This window comes from Solea senegalensis, linkage group LG19 (assembly GCF_019176455.1).
Source record: "Solea senegalensis isolate Sse05_10M linkage group LG19, IFAPA_SoseM_1, whole genome shotgun sequence".
NCBI lineage: Eukaryota > Metazoa > Chordata > Actinopteri > Pleuronectiformes > Soleidae > Solea > Solea senegalensis.
The window spans coordinates 423,815-444,768 of record NC_058038.1 but is presented as its reverse complement, the minus strand read 5'-3'; the positions used below and the strand labels follow the sequence as shown (position 1 = coordinate 444,768).

At 42.3% G+C, this 20,954-nt stretch overlaps 1 protein-coding gene across 4 annotated transcripts; it reads left to right on the top strand.

The window, feature by feature from the left end:
* The first annotated feature begins 412 nt into the window (after positions 1-412).
* cog1 (component of oligomeric golgi complex 1) lies at positions 413-20,576 on the top strand. Of its 4 annotated transcripts, none has more exons than XM_044051241.1 (16): positions 413-788; positions 2,474-2,721; positions 5,575-5,756; positions 9,371-9,547; positions 10,121-10,277; positions 10,560-10,770; positions 11,081-11,444; positions 12,034-12,461; positions 13,808-13,954; positions 15,536-15,580; positions 15,729-15,845; positions 16,312-16,436; positions 17,227-17,335; positions 18,138-18,256; positions 19,314-19,386; positions 20,376-20,576. In XM_044051241.1, the coding sequence occupies exons 1-16, from the start codon at positions 480-482 to the stop codon at positions 20,511-20,513; spliced, it is 2,949 nt and encodes a 982-aa protein (XP_043907176.1). In that variant the 5' UTR covers positions 413-479; the 3' UTR covers positions 20,514-20,576. The 4 variants fall into 4 exon arrangements, with proteins under 4 accessions (XP_043907176.1, XP_043907177.1, XP_043907179.1 ...); XM_044051242.1 differs by lacking the exon at positions 20,376-20,576 and adding an exon at positions 19,481-19,510; XM_044051244.1 differs by lacking the exon at positions 15,536-15,580 and having other exon boundaries at positions 15,684-15,845.
* Positions 20,577-20,954: the final 378 nt, after the last annotated feature.

Genomic DNA, 20,954 nt, shown 5'->3' with positions numbered 1-20,954 from the left:
TGTGTGGGTTAGCCATTGTTAGCTCTACATAAGATTTGACACAAAAGTGCAGCAACATGTCTGCGGTTGGTAGCAGCCATCTTGGAATCCCTTCCCATCCCCGTCAGGGTTATAAATCTAAGTTATTTTTATGATTGTTGTTATTATTAGTGAGGTATGGAGCGATTATATTATTATTATTATTATTATTGTTATAATATGAATGAAGTCCGTTCTGTGACACCCTTGTTTAGCACAATATAAACATTTGCAATTTCTTTGCTTGTTACCAAATTAATGGAAAATAAAGGTCGTTTATAAAAATGTGGTTGGCGTTAATGTTGACAATCACAGAGATTTATTAACCAATGAACGCGGTATTTTCTACTGCGTCACTCCTATAGTGACGTGGAGGCCGGAAGTGCATATCCGTTTGTCTTCCGGGTTGGTGGAGTCCCTTCAGCGGCTGAAGTTGTTGTTGTTCTGGTTCTGGCGCAGCGATGGCCAACGACCCAGCGCTGTCCCTGCGGGTTTCAGAGATTAAGAATTCGGCTGCTCTCTTCGAGCGCTACAACACAGACGAGATCCGTCGGATCGAGCAAAAAGTCCGCGGGGAGATCGAACAGAAGAAGGAGGAGCTGAGGCAGATGGTCGGGGAGCGGTACCGGGACCTCATCGATGCCGCCGACACCATCGGAGAGATGAGGCAGTGCTCGGAGAGCGTGGTCCTGTCCATCCAGGACATGCACCAGTACTGTCACGGTCTGAAACAAGGCAGAGCCGCCGTGAGCAGCTGCAGAAAGGAGGAGGTGAGACAACCTGAAAAACCAAACCTCACTTGGCACTTTATTCTTTTACAAGTGACTCGTCACCAGTAACCTCAGCGATATTCTTGTTTTGTATGCGGTGTGTCAGAGAGTGAAGTTTAGACTAGTTCGGCGTGGACAGACCGATGCACAGCTATGATACCAGAGAGTGTCCAGCTTTTCAGTAAACTAGTCCTTCTATTTCCGGTTAGCTGTCAAAGAGATACCAGCTGCCAATGATAGAATTCAGTAGAGACCACGTTGAATCCGCGTATACATACATATATATATACACATACTATTTTTTTTATATATATATATATATATATATATATATATATATAGTTGTATACTGAAGTTATTTGTGGATTTTTCTTTGCATCTCGAACAATTTTCCTGGCAGTTGTGGCTGAAATCTTTGCTGGTCTACCTGTTTGGTTTCAACAGAATCCCTCATTTTCCACTTCTTAATCAGCGTTTGAACACTGCTGATTGGCATTCTCAATTCCTTGGATATCTTTCTATATCCCTTTTCTGTTTTATGCCGTTCAATTACCTTTTCTCGCAGATCCTTTGACAATTCCTTTGCTTTCCCCATGACTAAGAATCCAGAAACATGGATGAAAGATGCAATGGTCTGTCAGAAGCCCAGAAACTCACTGACCTTTTATACACACACACTAATTACAACCAAACAGGTCACAGGAAAGAATGAGAACCTTGATTAGCCATTCAAACCTGTTTGTGTCAACTTTTGTGCATGTTATCAGGTCAAAGTCACTGGGGTATGTAAACTTTTGATCAGGGTCATTTGGGTACTTTCTTTTGTCATTTTGATTTAAAAAGAGTAAACACAGTTGTTTGACAATAAATAGCTTCACACAACCATTAACCATGAGTGGAAGAAAGGTTTTTGTGTTATCATTCATATTCTCTGAAGAATGGCCAAGAAATCATAAATTCTCCCAGGGTATGTAAACTTATGAGCACAACTGTGTATATATATATATATATCTTAATAGAGTCAACTCAAAACAATGTGAGGTACAGGCCAAGCTGTGCTCATAGCGCCCTCTGCTGTAAATGTGTTAATTTAGAATATCTGTTGTATTCGTAGGCAAGTTCATTTTGAGCAGGTTTTTATGTTTATGTTCTGCTAATATTACCTTAAAAAGTCCACGTTTCTCCTTAGCAACATCAATATATCTTTATGTATATATATATGTATGTGTATATCTATATGTATGTGTATATATATGTATGTGTATATATATGTATGTGTATATCTATATGTATGTGTATATCTATATATATATATATGTATGTATAATCTATATCTCAATATCAGCTCCTGAGCTTCTGCTCAGTTGTGAGGTAACGTGAGCAGTTCAGACCTCTGATATAGCTCAGAAATGTTGACGATGTCATTTAATAGTTAGCCCTGAGGGATTCAACATGGTCTTTATTGGAGTTACTGCTGTCCCATAGGAAATTAACTTAGATTAGAGTAAGTTTGTGTTGCTTTGTAAACCACAGTCCATGTTTTATGAGCTGCTCCACAGCTGCTGCCTTTTGTGTATTTTGTGGCGCAAAGTATTTCAAATAACTAATCTTAATGTACTAATGTACACTGACTGGTGTGTGACAGTGATATTTTTACGTGTGCTGTCTGTGTCACTCTGCTGCAGAACCAGAGGCAGTGGCAGGATAAGTTCTACACCATGGCAGCCCAGATAAAGCTCCTGTTGGAGATCCCAGAGCGCATCTGGAGTGCCATGGAGGCGTCGCAGTACCTACAGGCCACCCAGCTGTACCTGCTGTGCTGCCACCTGCACAGTCTGTTGCAGCTGGACAACGCAAGAGGGGGCCACTACAGCCCCGTCCTGGCCCGCTTCCCTATTCTGGTCCGCCAGGTAGCCACCACCGGGCACTTTAGGTACTTATGTAAGTTTTCTCTCTCATGGTGGTAGAGATTCTGTAGGTTAACACCATGATTCATGCAGTCCCAATTTGACTCAACAAAATACTGTTGAAAAACGAACAGAACTAAACTCCACTGTGGATATGATTCGAGCATGTTGAAAACATTTACAAAGTAAATTAAATGGCTAGTGTTTCACACTGAGGTAACTGAGGCTCACTGCCTGTGCTGCAAACCACAAATCAAGTAAGTAAACATGAAACAAATAAACAACTTCTTTCTCTTAAGAAAACCAAACTCGTTGTGGAGTTGATTTAAGGGAGTTGAAAATTCTTCTTCAGAAACACCATCATGTCAACATTGTTTGTTGAGAGGCTTGCTCTCTGTGTTGTGACAATGTCACCTGCAGTAGAAAACAGTCTCTCACTGGGGACAGATGTGGCTGGGATTCCAAGGTAACTTTTAGCCAATTTGGCTAAATGGGGGAACTGGTTCTGGTTGTCCTTCCACCACACAAGTGGATTAGACTCTACTGAGAGGCTCTGCACTGCTCTGTAATGCTGCACCTCCTCATCCACCACTTCAGACAAAGACTTAGATGATGATGCCTGTTCCGTTGGAAAGATGTCTCCAAACAGTTCAGCCATTGGTGCTCTTTTGACTGGAGGAGGACAGTCACTGCTGCTGGAGGCTATCTCTGAATGCTCCTCTGTCTCATCAAAATCCATAACACAATTACTGCATAATGTTAGATACGAATGAAGCTAATTTAATAAAGTTAAGCATTTATTATCTGACTATACTTTAAATACATAGGCCTAACTGATTTACACAGCACTTTATATAATTATATTAATATTAAAACAATCAAATACCTGAACAGTCTGTGAACAATCGTCCAGAATTCTCTCAGTCAGACTCTTGAAGATTGTGTCATGGGTGGTCTCATCAAGGAAAGGTAGAGATTTGAAACGGGGGTCAAGTGCAGTGCTAATATGAAGAAACTGAATTAGTGCCCTATCCGTATCAGGGTATCTGTCCTCGAAGTCATGTGCAATAGCAGCTTTGATGTCTTTCACTACTGTTGAGTCAGAGCCACTGTGCTTCATGGAGGCCAGGATTCTGTGTTTCAATGGCACGATCATTGAAATAGTTGGCATCTGCTCAGTGCTCATGAGGGTTGTCACAGTTTTCAAAGGTTTAAGAACCTGGACCACGTCCTCAGCTAGTTTCACATCATCATCAGACAGAGTTACGATGTCTTTAATGTACTTCTTGACACTCTTGTCTGTTAATGCAGAGAAAACAGCAGCCTGCTGCTCAAGGTAGCGCTCGAGCATGTCGTGGCTAGAGTTCCACCTAGTAGCCACATCCTGGACCAGCTTGTGTAAGGGCAGCTGTAGCATCACCTGTTTCTCCTTCAACACAGTGGTGAACGCCCATCCCTCTCTGCGCAGCCAGATTAACAGTGTGAGCAAAGCAGCGTATATGCGGTGAAAATCTGGCCGCTTCGACAGCATTGGCAATGTTTCTGGCGTTATCTGTTGTCACGGGAACGGGGATGTTTGATCTGTTAATCTTCCAATCTATCACAGCCTCTTTTAGTATTCCTGATAAATGGTCGCTTGTATGGCTCTCATACACCGGGCGTGTTTGGAGGACGTGGTTTGCTGTTTGTCAATTACTCGTAACATAGTGTGTGGCTATGGTCATGTAGCTGTCTGTGGCACGGGACGTCCATCCATCTGTGGTAATTACGATGGATTCAGCAGTACTCAACCCTTCCTCCACTTTAGCCTTTGTTTTCTCTAGAGGTTTTGGTAGCACATTTGGCGAGAAATGTGCCCGGCTTGGTAGTACAGGGCTCGAGCACACTGAGTAAATACTTGAACCCCTCGTTTTCGGCAACCGAAAAGGGTCACATATCCAGTGCCATAAAAATTGCAATTGCATTTGTAATTTTCTGTGCTCGATCTGAATTCGCTGGAAACTTTGCTTGGAATAAACTAGGCAGTGTAGGCTGCCGCTGCTGGGTTGTTTTCTGTGCTGTAGCTAAATTGATTTCTGGATGCTGCCTTAGGATAGGCATCTGCATGTTGGTTGTGTTGCCCTTCACTTGAGGAAGCTTCTTAAAGCACTTATGGCAAATTGTGTGGGTCTTGTCCACTACACGATTGCCGTACTTTATCTCCACCGGGAAGATGAAATGTTGCCATACTGCTGACTTAAATGAAGAGGGAGGGTCCGCTATTTCTGGGTTGGTTGCCATGTTTCCTCACGTTCTTCTTCAACTAGCTCAATTTTTGTAGGCAGGCGTCGCATGATTCATTGGATCTGAACGGGAGGGATAACTCTGGGAGTTGGAAGGGGTGTGTTGCGATTCTGCCTTCTCACACCGCGACACAGGATTTGTGGATCTGAGTGTTGCGATTTCGGTTTCATAATGCATATTATTACAGCCCTACTTCACTGGTAGTGCTAAGGTGATAACAATCTAAACCGTCCTTCTGAGCCAACTTTAAAACATCTGAAAAGTGTTGGTGCTTTCATTTGTAGTCGAGACTTGTTGAGCACTCCCCGACATCGCTGGCACCGTACACACCGTACAAACACTGCCACTTTAACTTTAAGTTAGCAGCACTTACTGTAGACATTAAACATAGCAATGTTCTACACCATAGAGAACAATGTTACATCTGCAGACTCAGCTGTTAGCTTAGCTAGTAGCTTTAGCAGACAGTTAAAAGATGTGGAAATGGCTTATATTTAAAAGATTTTCTGAATTGTCATGGGATCTTCCAAACAAACAAACACAAATCCATATGAATGTTAAGTTAAGTTAGTGAACATCAGCCTGTCTCTCTGCAGGTCCACCATTCTGCTAGACAGCAGGTCTCTGCTGCGAGGACGCGCTGTGTCGGACCAGGCCATCGCCGAGGCCCTGGTGTCCACCATGCTGCTGGAGGACAGCTCACCACGACAGGCCTTGGCTGACTTCTTGCTGGCCCGGAAAGCCTCTATCCATCAGCTGCTCAACCAACCACAGCACGGTACTCTTGTCTTTGTAACACCTTTATATGAAGGAAGCTAACAAAACAAAGGTTTAAGTATGGGAAACTAAAAGGGCTTTAAACAACTCTCCTTAACCTTGATAACCTTGACGATGCTTCTAAGAGCTTAATGACCACGATAGATCGAGTTAAAAGTGAATTCAGTAAAAATATCACTCACTCTTACCCTGGCTGAATTAACAGGTATGGGCCTGATTGAAGCATTAAAAAGTGCAGTTAAGTTGGGTTTAGCTCATGATAGGAGAACTTTCCAACAATGACGTCATAAAGTTGTGAGAGAATTGAGAAAGTCTAAAGCATCTTTATCAATATCATCAATGATTCCAAAGGTCACAGCAGACACATTAACAGGGTATTAAAAAAGGACAACAATAATAATAATAATAATAGAGATAAAGGGTTTGAACTACTAGTGCAGGGGACCTTAACTCAGGATATAGTTAAGCTCTCTTCTGTGTTTCATACTTATTTTATTGATTGGCAAAAAGCTTTGTTCCTAGAGAGAAGAGCATTACACCGGCAAATGATAATCTTCTCTGAGGTGACAGAACCATCTGTAGTTAAAACCATACACCAGTTTATGAACAGTAAGGCTAAAGTGGGGAAGTATAAAAACATCCTCTCTACTCCAATTACACATCTGGTTAATCTGTGAATTAAACATAGTTGTTTCCCCTGTTGCCTGGTAGTCAGCAATGATGTAACTGACGTTACTAGCTGACTTAAATCAAGGCCATTTCCCACTGCATTCTATGCTATTTGGATTCAAGACAAATCATTCAACAGGGACAGCAAACTGCTGTTTTATTGAGCAAATTCAATCCAGCCTTGATCATGGAGGTGTTGTTGGTGCTGTTTCTGATTTTAAAAAAGCTTTTGACACTGTAAATCATAATGTTCTCTTGTCCAAGTTTAACTTTTCACGGATGGAATCTTATTTAGATTCAAGAAAGCAGTGCACCAGAATTAATGATGCATGCTCTTGTTTTGCTAATAGCACCATTGGAGTCCCACAGGGATCAATTTCAGGATCAATTTTATTTAGCTTATACATTAATTACCTGCCTCTGTAGAAATGTATGCTGACGACACCGTTATCTACACATGCTAAGGATACAAATCAGGCTGCATCAGGACTCACTGCAGTACTACACACAATCACAGACTGTCTGACTCTCAATGTAAGTAAAACAGTTGGTATTCATAAATGCACAGCAACAACTTAGAGAAGGGATTAACATGACCTGGTGACCATAATCATTGATTCTAATTATCTTTTAAAAAGCATATTACAGTGATATCCAGAAATGTCAGAGCTAGTTGAATTCATTTTAGACATATTAAGCATCAATTAGCTATGCATGCTTCTAAATTGTTTATGCATTCAATGATCCCCTGGTCCCAGGCAGGTGTGACTACGCTGAAACCCTGTCCACCCTTTACAAACAGGCTGTGAACGTTCTTGATAAAAACAACATGCTACCATCACTGTACCATTATAAAAAAGCACAACCTGTTGACCTGAAGCAGTTTTCTGTTTTTTGCTGACATGCGCTTGATGTACACATTGATGCATGACCTTGCACCACCACCACTCAAACACTGTGTGTCACTCCAGGGACAATGTAAGGGGATCCAGGGCCTCAGTGAGAGGCCATTGTTGCACCAGATTTAGGATTTTCAGCATTTTCATTCCAAGCAACTGGAAAATGGAACTCAATCCCACTCGTATTAGTGACTTTTAACAGTTTTAAAATGTCTCTGAAGACACGGCTGAAAGAGAATCAATCATGTGATCATTGATCTTGTATATAGAACACCACATTTATTATGCGTTTTGTATGATGTTTGTTTCTTACAGTGCTCAGTGTAAATGAGTACACCCCCTTTGAAAAGTACCAAAAACAATTTTAATATAACATCTGTTAAACTTATAACATGAAAGTAAGGTTAATAATATAACTTAGATTACACATTTTTCAGTTTTACTCAAATAAGGGCGACACAAAAATGAGTACACCCCACAACAAAAACTACTAAATCTAGTACTTTGTATGGCCTCCATGATTTTTAATGACAGCACCAAGTCTTCTAGGCATGGAATGAACAAGTTGGAAACATATTTGCTACATCAATCTTTTTCCGTTCTTCAAGAATTATCTCTTTTAGAGACTGGATGCTGGATGGAGAGTGATCCTCAACTTGTCTCTTCAGAATTCCCCATAGGTGTTCAATTAGGTTCAGATCAGGAGACATACCTGGCCACTTTTACCCTGTTCTTCTTCAGAAATCAGTGAACAGTGGCCTTCGATGTGTGTTTAGGATCATTGTCATGTTGGAAAAGTACACAACGACCAAGGCCTTGCTCTTTCATGTTATAAGTTAAACAGATGTTAAATAAAACGTAATCTTGTCAACATTTTGAAAATTGTTTTTGTGTTCATGTGGTAAAGACCTGGTTCTGTACATGGTCCCTGGTAAAGACCTGGTTCTGTACATGGTCCCTGGTAAAGACCTGGTTCTGTACATGGTCCCTGTCAACTAAACTAAAGTAAAGCTGGCAGCATGTGCTGTGCATGTGCGCTGTATAACATGCCTTCACATTCTGTCCTACCACTGATCCATGATTCAGACATTCAAACGTCTGTGATCGATGGCTGATCAGCCGTCTCACAGTCATGGGTTCATTAGCTGCTGCTATTGATTCTTTATGAAACACAGTTCAGTCCACTTACTATGACAGACCTTTGTAGCAAAAATGCTATTTGAATATTTAGTATTTGAATATCGCACTGCAACAGATTATTAATGGGTTACTTAATTCATCTGCAACCATTTTGAGTGTTTTTTTGTTTTATTGAGTTTTGTTTAAACACTTTTGTATAAACACTTTGAAGATCTTGAATATACGGCAGAATGAGAATAATCATATCCACTTTCCCAGTTGTCCTTATGATTCTCAGTCTTCTGCTGTGAGAGTGAAGGTTGTTGCACTGACTTGTTTAAGTGAGCCAGGATAAAGCTTCTCATTTCTGTGGTACATTCTCATATACATCCTGTAGTTTTACTGTTTTAAAAGCCATGTCATTATTGCCATCCAACATTCCACGTGCCAAACAACAATCAAGTCTTTTACAAAAGGATTAGTAATACTTTTCCTTTATTTCCTGACAGATGCTGAATATAATCAGCTCTTCAGTACCAAACCTTTTCAATTTCTAACCAGGGCAAGAACAAATCTTTAGAAAACTACAGAAAAGCCCTGACCTGGGGCAGCCCAGTAATACCAACTGTAACCTCCCCTATCATGAGGTAAGTATAAGCTCAGTCCTGGCTTCCTGTTGTTCCAAATAAAACTAGAGAAAAGACAGAAGGTAGTTTTTGAATGATTAGAACTCTTTAGGGCTATTGTTGCTCCATTTAACAAATGAATCATTGAGGTTTGTGGACCTAACGACACATCAGCATGTTGATCAACATTTTCATCGATTAACAGATGAATTATGGCATCAGTGATACTGTCATTCCTACGCCTAGTTTTAATGTTGTTGTCACCATCAGTAAAGTGATGTGTGATTATTTTTGTTATCCAGGTGCAGGGATCAAGGCGCAGGTGTGCAGCCTGGTGGAGCTGCTGGTCACCACCCTGTTCCAGGCCTACGCTGTCTTCTACCTGCCCCCAGAGAGAGTCCCCAGGCCTGCAGAAGGCGCTCTGAGCTGCGGCATGCTCTTCTCTATCCTCGAGAATGTGACCTCCATCAGTCCTGCAGGTCTGGACTGGATTAGACACTGATGATACTCAGTTCAGAAATCTTATAATATCACATGCCTTACTCTGCACAGGCTGTAGGAGGAACATGTTGTAGGTTGGAGAGTTGGAGAATGATTGTTGTTGACAGCTTCTAAAATGACAGAGACTCAGCTAAAGACAGCTACACCTGCTGATGATATGTAATATGAATAAATTGGCTGTTAATAGATCTCACTGCTTACTTTGCTGCACCAAAGTCCATAGAGGAAATCAGCATTTATAGAGCTCCTCGCTCAAATGGACGCGGGCGCTGCTGGTCTATGAAAGATTTCAAATCCCAAAGTCACCAAATAAGACATTTGAACTTTGTGATGAAGGCAGCAGTGGATCAACAGCTGTGTGTGTGCCATAAAATACAAAGAAGTTTCTCTAATGAAAAAGTCAGTCTAACAACAAAAGATGATGCAGATAAAGCCCTAACCCACCGGCAGCCATGTTAGAGCTTGTGTAGGCATAGTCCATCCTTGGATTAAAAGAGAGATTATGTTATTGTACTGAACTCTCCCCCCTCCCTCTCATCTTGCCTCCTCAGCTAAAGTCCGGAAGGTGCTGCAGGAAGAGAAGAGCACAGGAGGCTGGTTCAAGCACCTGCCTCCCTCCATCACTGAGTTCCAGCCCGCCCTCCGCACCCTGGCTCAGCCAATCCAGAGAGAGCAGCTGCGGGACACGCTGCAGCAGTGGATCAACACGTAAGTGCTTTCCTTTGACACGTTACACATACAGACATGGAACCTGTCAGGACACAAATGCATGCACAAATCTCATGTTTTCCTCATGGTTGTAAAAATCCTGGATGGGAAATCTAGAACATACACTGTGTGTGTGTGTGTGCGTGCGCGTGCGTGTGTGTGTGTGTGTGTGTGTGTGGGGCTTTTGAGGTTTGACGGAAAACATGCTTGAGCGTCACATGTATTGCACACGTCTGACCAGCGTTCAGTCATGTGCTGATAATCACACACGGCTGTTCTCAGGTGTAAGGAGGACATCTGCCGTGGCGTTGGCAGCCTCCTGGTCTATGTGAAAAGCCTGAAGGGGCTGGCGGCCATCAGAGACGCTGTATGGGACCTCCTCTCCACTGACTGCATCAGTCAGCACTGGGGCGTGGTGTGCCAGCGGCTCCTGGAGCGCCCCCTGGCTGTCTGGGACAACTTCCTTCAGCAGCTTTTCCTTCAGCGCCTGCAGGTTGGCGTTCCTTTTCCTTGTTTGTCTCGAGTGTTTAGTAGAGCTGAGCCACATGGAAACAAATGTTATGACAATGTACTTTTTTGACATCATTTCACATGAATTTACTCACGATATAAATCAAATCAATATTTGTGAAAGGCTTCTAAATATCATCTGGATATTTTTAGATGTGAGGATATAAAGCTGCAAACAAGTTGTTTCTCTGAACTCATGAAAAGTTTAACTGAGGAAGTTCTTTATTAACCTCATTACAGTTACAGTCCTGTCTTCATATTCCTTCAATATTTCCTTCCTCTTATTCCTCAAGGCCATCACCAAAGAGGAAACTGAGGCCATCTCGTCCAGTTCTGTCCAGCACCTTGTCTCAGCAGTGAGGGACCTGGAGGGTCAGACCACCCAAAGCCCTGCAGGTACAAACCCTAGCTGCAACCGCAAGGCTCAGTATGAGGTGGACGTCGCCTCGTTCCTCTGGTCCGAGTCTCCAGGTGACCTGCTGAGTGATGCGGGGTGGATCAGTGTGTCCCAGCGCAGGCAGCAGCAGCAGAGGAGTGGCCTGGCCATGAAGACCCAGGCCCTGACACCTTGTGTCCAGAACTTCTGCTCTTCCATGGATGCAAAGCTGAAGGCCAGGCTGGAGGACCTTCAGTTCTACCTTCCCTCCCAGGATACAGGTAAGGTGCATCCTCTATTCCCACTGGTCAGAACACTTTAAACTTTTAGTTTGAACAGGAATGTGTAAAAAGTCATTTCAGACCTTTTAAGAGTTTAAAAGTCCAGTGGAAAAATGAGGTGAAATTGAAGATAAATTGCCAAACAAAGGAGGAAAAAGGAGCAGCTGGATGTCCTCTATTGTAGTCGGTTGTGTTTAGTGTTACCCAGCGCTAGTTAGGGTAACCCAGGGTTAGTTAGGGTTAGGGTTAATGTCTAACCCTTAACCGTAACCGGTTAACGCCTAACCCCTTAACTATAACCAGTTAATGCCTAACCCTTAACCATAACCAGTTAATGCCTAACCCTTAACCAGTAATAGTTTTCTCATCAGTCCACTGTCTGTGACATTAATGTCACGTTTATCTCACGTTAATCTCACATTTATCTCACATGATTCCTAAACATCATCCTTTTCTTACTGAGTCACTTTCTATTATTAACATGCTAATGTTTCTAACTTGTTCTAACATGTGTTTTCCCTCTAGTGTAAGTGTAAACTGGCTGATTGTGACCAGCTGCTGGTAAATGATGATCATGTGTATTGTACAGGCTCAGACTCAGTCCCTGCTGACGCCTCATCACCCTCCTCATTTAACCGCTTCATGGACTCTCCGGCTGTGGAGGAGTGTTTGCGTGGAGGCTCCCTGACCTGTGTCCACCACATCCTGTCTTCCATCCATGCAGAGCTGGCCACGGCCTCACCCGACCCCAGCCCCTCCCGCCTCAGTGCCGTCCTCTTCATGGCCAGGCTGTGCCAGTCCATGGGTGAGCTCTGTCCTAACCTGAAGCTTTGCATCCTGGGAAAGCAGAGCGGCTCTGAGGCCAGGGTCAAAGCCCCGAGGCAAACCAAGAAGCTGGGAAAAGCCAGGCCAGCTACAGAAGTCAGCCCTGCCCAGACCAAGTGGGCAGGGCTAAAGGACGAGCTTCTCAACTGCAGCATGGAGGCTTACCGCATCTGGAGCTCCGCCCTCTCCAAGGTTAGATTGTTGGTGCCTTCCATGGACTAGAGGATTTAGTCCAACTCAGTTTAGTCTGGGATGTAGGGGGGCTGGGATGTAGGGGGCGTACTGTACGCAGTTAGCACATTGTTAGCTACGCTGAATAGTATTGAGAGCGTTGTTATTGGCTATGTTTGTGTTTCTCACGTGACTGATCTGTGAAGTAGTGTTTGTTGATATGAGTTTGACTGGAGTTTCATTCTTTTCATATTAAAGGTTTTTAATATGGCGTTCAGGTTTTTGAAGCAAGAAGGAAACAGCAAGCAGGTTTTAGCCACTTAAAGTGGAGCTATGCAGGACTTTTACCCTCATTTAACAGCTTCAGAGTCATTGGAATTTTAAATGTTTTGTCTCCACTGCCCTCTACTGTCTGTTAGGGGAAAACCTGCCTTGTAAGATCAGGGCCACAACCCAGAGTCCTCAGAATCAGGAGGTCTTGAGTCTCGCAAGAAACACGAATTGCTTTAAGGCACTGTACACGCAGGTACACGCAGGTACACGCAGGTACACGCAGGTACACGCAGGTACATGCAGGTACACACAGGCACACGCAGGTACATGCAGGTACACGCAGGTACACGCAGGTACCAGCTGTAAGATCTGGTCTTATTTTGGACGTTCATCATGGCTCACATGAAGAAAAAGCAGAGAAAACTGTTGTGAGAGGAAATGACGCACGAGTAGACAGTGAAGGGCTTTTTTCAGACGTCAAGAACTGAAAAACAAGAAGCATGGAACAGGCTCCACAGCTGGTGTTTGCCCATAGAGGCAGGAGTGTCAGAGTTTTTACAACAGTGAGGGGGAAGAAGAATATGCACGTATTATAGTGAGTTAGTATAATGTTATACTGTATGTATGTTAACTACTTTATCTCAGCGTTTGACAACCTTTTCTAATTGGAAACTTAATAATGGAGGCAGCCGTGGCTAAAATGTAAAATCACTGATCTGCTCATTCAGTACAATACAGCTGCAACACAACATACTCATGTGGCCCAGAAAGCAATTTTCCATAGACCACAGTAGAAAACAGTAGGACACTTGGACACGTGGACATTTATAGATCTTATTGCTTTCATTTTTACAAAGCCTTTCTTTCTAGAGCTCACATCTTATTTCCCCACACTTTGCACAGTTAAATGATCCAAACTTTCCAGTAAATTCTTAATTAATAGAAAGTTTCCTGTTTTGAATATTTCCAAAATTCCCAAACCAAAGTTCCCTTGGAAACTCACTGTATATTTCTGGTAAATTTCCATTTTACACCCGCATGTTAAGACAGTCACAGATGAAATGGTTGAGTTGTGGTGTGTTGTGTGGTCACAGGTGTTGCTGGATAAGTTTGGCATGGTGCTGCACTCACAGTCTGCCGGAGTCATCCTCACCACGGCAACAAACTGGGAGGACCTGGAGATACAGGAAGAGGCGGAGTCTGGAAGCAGCGTCACGTCCAAAATCCGTCTGCCTGTGCAGGTGAGTTGGCTGCTCGATGACACCGCCTCCTCCAACACACATCTACTGTAAATGTTGTGTGTATGCAGCCGTCATGGTTCGTGCAGTCGCTGCTGTTCCAGTTGTGTGTGTATGTGTATGGGACGCATTTAATGCCAGCACACTAAATACTAAAAACGCATGTACAGCATCTATGCGATGACATCAAACCTCTAACGTGTAAAGTCATTCTCTTTCAATGGACAGACGGGCATTATGACCATAATTCACAATTATTAAATGCCCACATCACCACATGTGGGACCATAGGCGTCAAATACGTCCTCAGCACTATTTATGATCAACAGTTTTGACCCCACCACTTCTATTTTTTATCAATTTATCATTAACACTCAAACCAGCAGAAATAATGTAGAGAAATACCATAGTGGTCATAATTCATTTACATATAATTTCCATAATCAAAGTACAAAGTGAAAATAATTAGATGTGTAATGTGAATACAAGTGATGAGGAAGCAAAATATGAATTCTAACAAGTGAGAAAATGTGTTCATTGACGAACAGAAATTCAATCCGCTTTTAAAATTACAGATAAAAGCCCATTCATTTATTTTTTCATTTATAACTCAATAGAAATGAATTATTTCTTTAAACTTAAAACTGTTTAATTAACATAAGTATATCAAATCATTTCAGTTCTCTCTTGCCGCTCCTGCTCCACGACGCTCATGTGGACAGAACGCAGTTCAGTTGCAAGACCATTATTTGGTGTACGCGTGTCTGTACGCACGCCTATCGCAAGCATGTTTTTTAGTCTTTATGCAGGTGTAGGCCACGCGGTTAAGGCGTTTTAGTATATGTCAAGTTATGTGCTGTTGTAGCTTGTTTAAACCTTCTTTGGCATACGCAATTCAATTCAATTCAGTCATCATCATCATCATCATCTAACCGCTTTATCCTCCACCAGAGGGTCGCGGGGGGTGCTGTGCCAATCTCAGCTTCATCGGGCGATAGGCGGGGTACACCCTGGACAGTTCGCCAGTCCATCGCAGGGCCACACACAGATAGAGACAAACAACCATTCACTCTCACACTCACTCCTACGGTCAATTTAGAGTGTCCAATTTACCTAATCCCCACATTGCATGTTTTTGGACTGTGGGAGGAAGCCGGTGAACCCGGAGAGAACCCACGCACACACGGGGAGAACATGCAAACTCCATGCAGAAAGGCCCTTGTTCCAACCGGGGCTCGAACCCGGGTCTTCTCGCTGCAAGGCGAGAGTGCTAACCACTACATCACCGTGTGGCCCTCAATTCAATTCAATTCAATTCAATTCAATTCAATTCAATTCAATTTTATTTGTATAGCGCCAAATCATAACATACATTATCTCAAGGCACTGTACATAGACAACATCAAGGAGAGCAGAGAAACACAACAGTTCACACAATGAGCAAACACTAGGCATCAGTGGAGAGAAAAAACTCCCTCTTAATACACAAATGCACACACTCACACACACACACTCACACAAACGCACACACACACACACACACTCACTCACACTCACAAATGTGTAAATGTTGTGTGTCTGCAGCCGTCGTGGTTTGTGCAGTCGCTGCTGTTCCAGTTGTGTGTGGAGGTGACACACAACACACACTCACACACACACACTCACACAAACGCACACACACACACACACACTCACTCACACTCACAAATGTGTAAATGTTGTGTGTCTGCAGCCGTCGTGGTTTGTGCAGTCGCTGCTGTTCCAGTTGTGTGTGGAGGTGAACAGGGTGGGGGGTCACGCTCTGCCTCGGCTCACGCAGCACGAGCTGCTGCAGACGTGTCTGACAGGAGCTCTGCATCATTACCACAGCCTGTCACAGCAGGACCACACCAAGGTAACACACACACACACACACACACGCTCACATCATAATAATTAGAACATGCTTAAAGGTACAGTTTATAAATTTAGAAACAGTTCCTGGTGTAGTCCCTCACCTTATTCATCCCTTCCCATAATTCGAGTCACTTTCTGCCAAGTGAAAATAACTGCACCTAAAATGTACAGTAAAATGTGTTGTTCACATTAGTGTTGACGTTAATGTTCCAGTACAAACACACTGCACATGGATGAGCTGTGTGAATGGGTGAATATAAACTGTAGACTGTAAATATAGACCATGACTGACTGCAGGGCTGCTGAGGCATACATGTCTCTGCTGATGACTCAACTAAATCGTTTCAGCCATGATTTCCACTCACTTTCATTATAAATCCAGATGGAATGTTTCTGGAAATTTACAGGGGAATGTTCTTAATCCCCATTCTTTTCATTCCCGTGTGTGCCTGTTTGTTTTGCAGGATGACGTGTTTCCCATGACTCAGAACCGAGCCCTGCAGCTGCTGTTTGACCTGCGGTACCTCAGCACCACGCTGGGCAGCAGACTGGAGGAGAGCAGGAGCTCTCGTTCACATCCAGACCCCAGGTATCACGTCCTCCTTCACTCAGTCAGCTCATCATCAGAACTACAACAGTGTGTCAACCAGGAAGTGAAGGAAATTTGATCTTTATGTAAAACGCCACATGATTACGAGCAGTGTCTCTGAGATTCTGTGCAGAACAATGAGCGAGTAAAGTTAAGAAAGAGACTTTGACCAATATGCCAAGGACAATCACTTGTCCACATGCAGAGCTGAGTCAGCACATTCACTCCATGAATTTGAGGGAGTTGGTCCTGAAAAGTTTGTGAATGTGATGTAAACCAAGGTTTGGGAACCCTGTAAACAAAGACGGCAACGGAACCACAACTCCCACAAAGTGCAAACACTGTCAAGTAGATTGTGTTTCCTCAGGTTTAGGTTTGAAATAATCAAGTAAATGAAGAAATAGTATTTAGTATACAAGTCTCTATAAAAGTTGCTTTGTTTCGTTATTATGAAGTCGTTCTACTGTAGAAAATGAAACAAATAACAATGAATGAAATAATAATAATCTTACTCTAAAGTCACTATTCCAGTGTGTGAGGAAGATAAAAAGTCTGTATCTGAACATTGGTAAGAATGCTTTAACTTTGACAGCTCAGTATTTTCTCAGGTTCACCCAGAACACTGTTTCCATGTGGAGACGCTGAGGCTATTAAAACATGAATCAAAACACTGACACACTGATAGAACCTGGGCTCAAGGTGATCTTATAAACATAAGATCACTTTGTTCACACCAGGAATAACAAAGGTGAAAGTTCAGCAGCTCAATCACCTTTTCTGTCTCTTCCAGATTCCACGAGGTGTGTGATTGGCTGGAGAGCTTCATCGACCCCTTTGACCTGGACGTGTTCACACCTCTGCTGAACGCCAACCTCAGCCGTCTGTCCCAGAGGACCTCGGTACTTTGTTCTTTAAGCTTTTATCATCAGAGAAACCACTTTGGTCCACATGAGAGGCAAACCTTAAATCAGGACATGATTCCCATCATTTACCTCTTTATTCCTCACTCAATACACTTCTCTGAGAAGTCACACATGAATCAACCACTAACACTTATAATTCTGTTCAGGAATGGAAGTAAATAACTATAATTTGACATCTTAATGTTGTCACATGAGAGAGAGAGCTCTACTGTGTCACATCAAAGACAAAAAACACTTCATATGTGTTTTATATATATAAATTTATATATATGTATGTATGTATGTATACATATATACATATATATATACAGTATATATATATGTATATGTATATGTATATACATATACATATATATATATGTATATGTATATACATATACATATACATATATATATGTATATACATATATACATATATATATGTATATATATATATATATATATGTGTATATATATATACATATACATATACATATACATATATATATATGTATATGTATATACCGGTTGAGGCAGATGACCGCACATCTGTGAGCCTGGTTCTGTCAGAGATTTCTTCTTCTGTTAAGAGGGAGTTTTTTCTCTCCACTGATGCCTAGTGTTTGCTCATTGTGTGAACTGTTGTGTTTCTCTGCTCTCCTTGATGTTGTCTATGTACATTGCCTTGAGATAATGTATGTTATGATTTGGCGCTATACAAATAAAATTGAATTGAATCAAATTGAATTCACTGTGTGAGCCCTGGTTTGGGTCTGACAGTCTGTGCTGTGTGTTTCAGGTGCTGCTCGGGCTGCTGACGGCCTCAGAGAAGCAATTTGTGTCTCGCAGCAGCAGCAGCAGCAGTGTCAACTCTCAGGAATCTTACAACATCCTGCCACTGGCCTGCAGCCAGATCCGGTCAGAGGCCTCATCCTTATATTTTGTTTATAATCATTTATCGATCACAGACTATGGTTAGAGGGCGGCGGCTGGTTACATGATTAGCTGTAGGGTTGTTCCATTTAGGGATACCATGATACCACAATACCACAATACCATGATACCACGATACCACGATACCACGATACCATGATACCACGATACCAATGATACCGATGATAATATGGTAGCATGATACCATGATATCACGATACCACAATACCGTGATACCAATGATAATATGGTAGCATGATACCATGATATCACGATACCACAATACCGTGATACCAATGATAATATGGTAGCATGATACCATGATATCACGATACTACCATACCACAATACTGTGATACCACGATACCATGATACCACAATACTACAATACCATGATACTATGATACCACGATACTACAATACCACGATACTACAATACCACAATACCATGATACCACAATACCATGATACTATGATACCACGATACCATCATACATGATACCACAATACTACAATACCACAATACCATGATGCCACGATACCACGATACCACAATACTACGATACCATGATACCACGTTACCGCGGTACTACGATACCACGATAGTATGATACCACAATACCATGATACCATGATACCACAATAGCATGATACTACGATACCACAAAACCACAATACTATGATACCACAATACCACAATACCAGGATACCTTGATACCACAATACTACGATACTGTGATACCACAATACCATGATACCACAATAGCACAATACCACAATAGCACGATAAAATGATACCACGATACAATGATACCATAATATCGCGATACCAATATGACAAACTCAAGTATGTACACATATCCTGTCTGATCCAGTCATTTTAGACGCTTTCAACTATGAAGCTGTTAACAGCACAGAATTCTCCCACTGTGTAACAAATATTCGTCTCCACCTTTATTTCTCTCCACTACTTCATAGTGACTCACTGGTTCAAAGCAGCGTTTGTCTCGTTGTCATTGTCTGATATCTGGTGTCTCTGCAGGTTTGGCCTGCTGCCACTCAGCATGTCCAATGACAGGAAGTCAAAGATGTCCTCCAGGAGTTGTGACCAGCTGGTGAGTAACACTCACTGCAGCCCTCTGCTGGCTGCAGCTTTACTTCACTGTCTCCATTATTCTTCATGTCCTCTTCATGTCCTCTGTCCTCCAGCTTTTCTCAGTGTGAGACACACACACACAGGCAAGTTCATCGCTGTGTATATCTGTGTGACTGTGTGCGTGCGTGCGTGCATTGGTAGTGAGTGTGTGCGTGCATTGGTAGTGAGTGTGTGTGTGTGTGTTGGTAGTGTTTGTGTGTGTGTGAGTGTGTGTGTTTCCTTTGACTCATAGCAGATTCAAATTTAGACTAACTTTATTCTTCCCAACGACAACAACACAAACAACAAGGTTTTGACTCTAAACAGACATTGAGGGTCATTGAAAGTGCTTGAATTTGTTCAAGAAAGACGTGGAGTTGATATTTAGGTAAATGTCTCACTTGTTTGTTACGACGCCACCTACTCTTTGATGCCCTGCTTTGCTTGATGTACGTAGATGAGGCTACGCAGGACAAACGTGGAGACACCATTACTCACTGTCCACTGTCTCTGTCCTGTGCAGAACAATGAGCGAGTAACAACGTCATGTATGAGAAATTAACATGACAAAAACTGACTTTGATCAAAGTGATTGTGGACAAGCAGAGCTGCTGTAAATCAAACTCTTACAAGTTGTCCTCCCATCATTATCTGAGTCAGCACATTTGGTCCTTGAATTTGAGAGCTTCTCCTGGAAAGTCCTTGAAATGTGCTTGAGTGTGATGTCAACCAAGGTGTGGGAACCCTGGTTAATATGTCCATAGGGATGTTAAATGTTAATGTTGTCCATAAAACAAAGAAATGATCCAAATCCAAAGTGTTTGCTTGTTTTTGGTCTGTGTGCTGTGTGTGTGTGTGTGTGTATGGTGTGTGTCAGGCTGTGAACTCTGAAACCATAAACACACAAAAGCTTTAGTGTGTGTGTGTGTGATGCGTGTTTTTTTTCTTCATCCGTCCCTGCCCCTTTAGGCTCCTCCCCCCTCTGTGGCACAGGTGCAGGACAGCTTCCGGCCGGGCAGCCTCTTCAGACAGCTGGCCAATCAGGACGAGGACACAGCAGCTCCGTCTCTGTTCAAACTGAGCTGGCTTTCTGGCATGGCCAAATAATCCCACTGCACTTTTTACTGAACTTTGTCAAAAGAATATGTTCAATAAATTCTGTCTTCTTTAGTGTGTTTATCTTTATTCTCTCCAGCAAAGCAGGCCAATCAGGCTATATATACACAGTTGAAACCAGAAGTTTACGAACACTATATAAAAAGACACATATGCTTTTTTTCTCACTGTCAGACATGAAATCAGACAATCACTTTTCCTGTTTTAGATCTGTTAGGATTACCAAAATTATTTCTATTTGCTTTCTTCAAAGTCAGAATTTTACATACACTAAGATTATTATGCCTTTAAACAACTTGGGAAAGCCCAAATGAAGATGTCATGTCTTTGGAAGCTTCTGATAGGTTTATTGGCAACATTTGAGTTAATTAGAGACACACCTGTGGATGTATTTTAAGGCACACCTGAAAGACACTGCTTCTTTGTGTAACA

Coding starts and splice junctions, on each gene's coding strand:
- cog1 (XM_044051244.1), top strand. CDS start 480: ATGGCCAACGACCCAGCGCTGTCCCTGCGGGTTTCAGAGATTAAGAAT. Junction 11,445..12,033: donor CCTTCCCTCCCAGGATACAG/GTAAGGTGCATC, acceptor TGTATTGTACAG/GCTCAGACTCAGTCCCTGCT. Junction 17,336..18,137: donor GTCTGTCCCAGAGGACCTCG/GTACTTTGTTCT, acceptor TGTGTGTTTCAG/GTGCTGCTCGGGCTGCTGAC.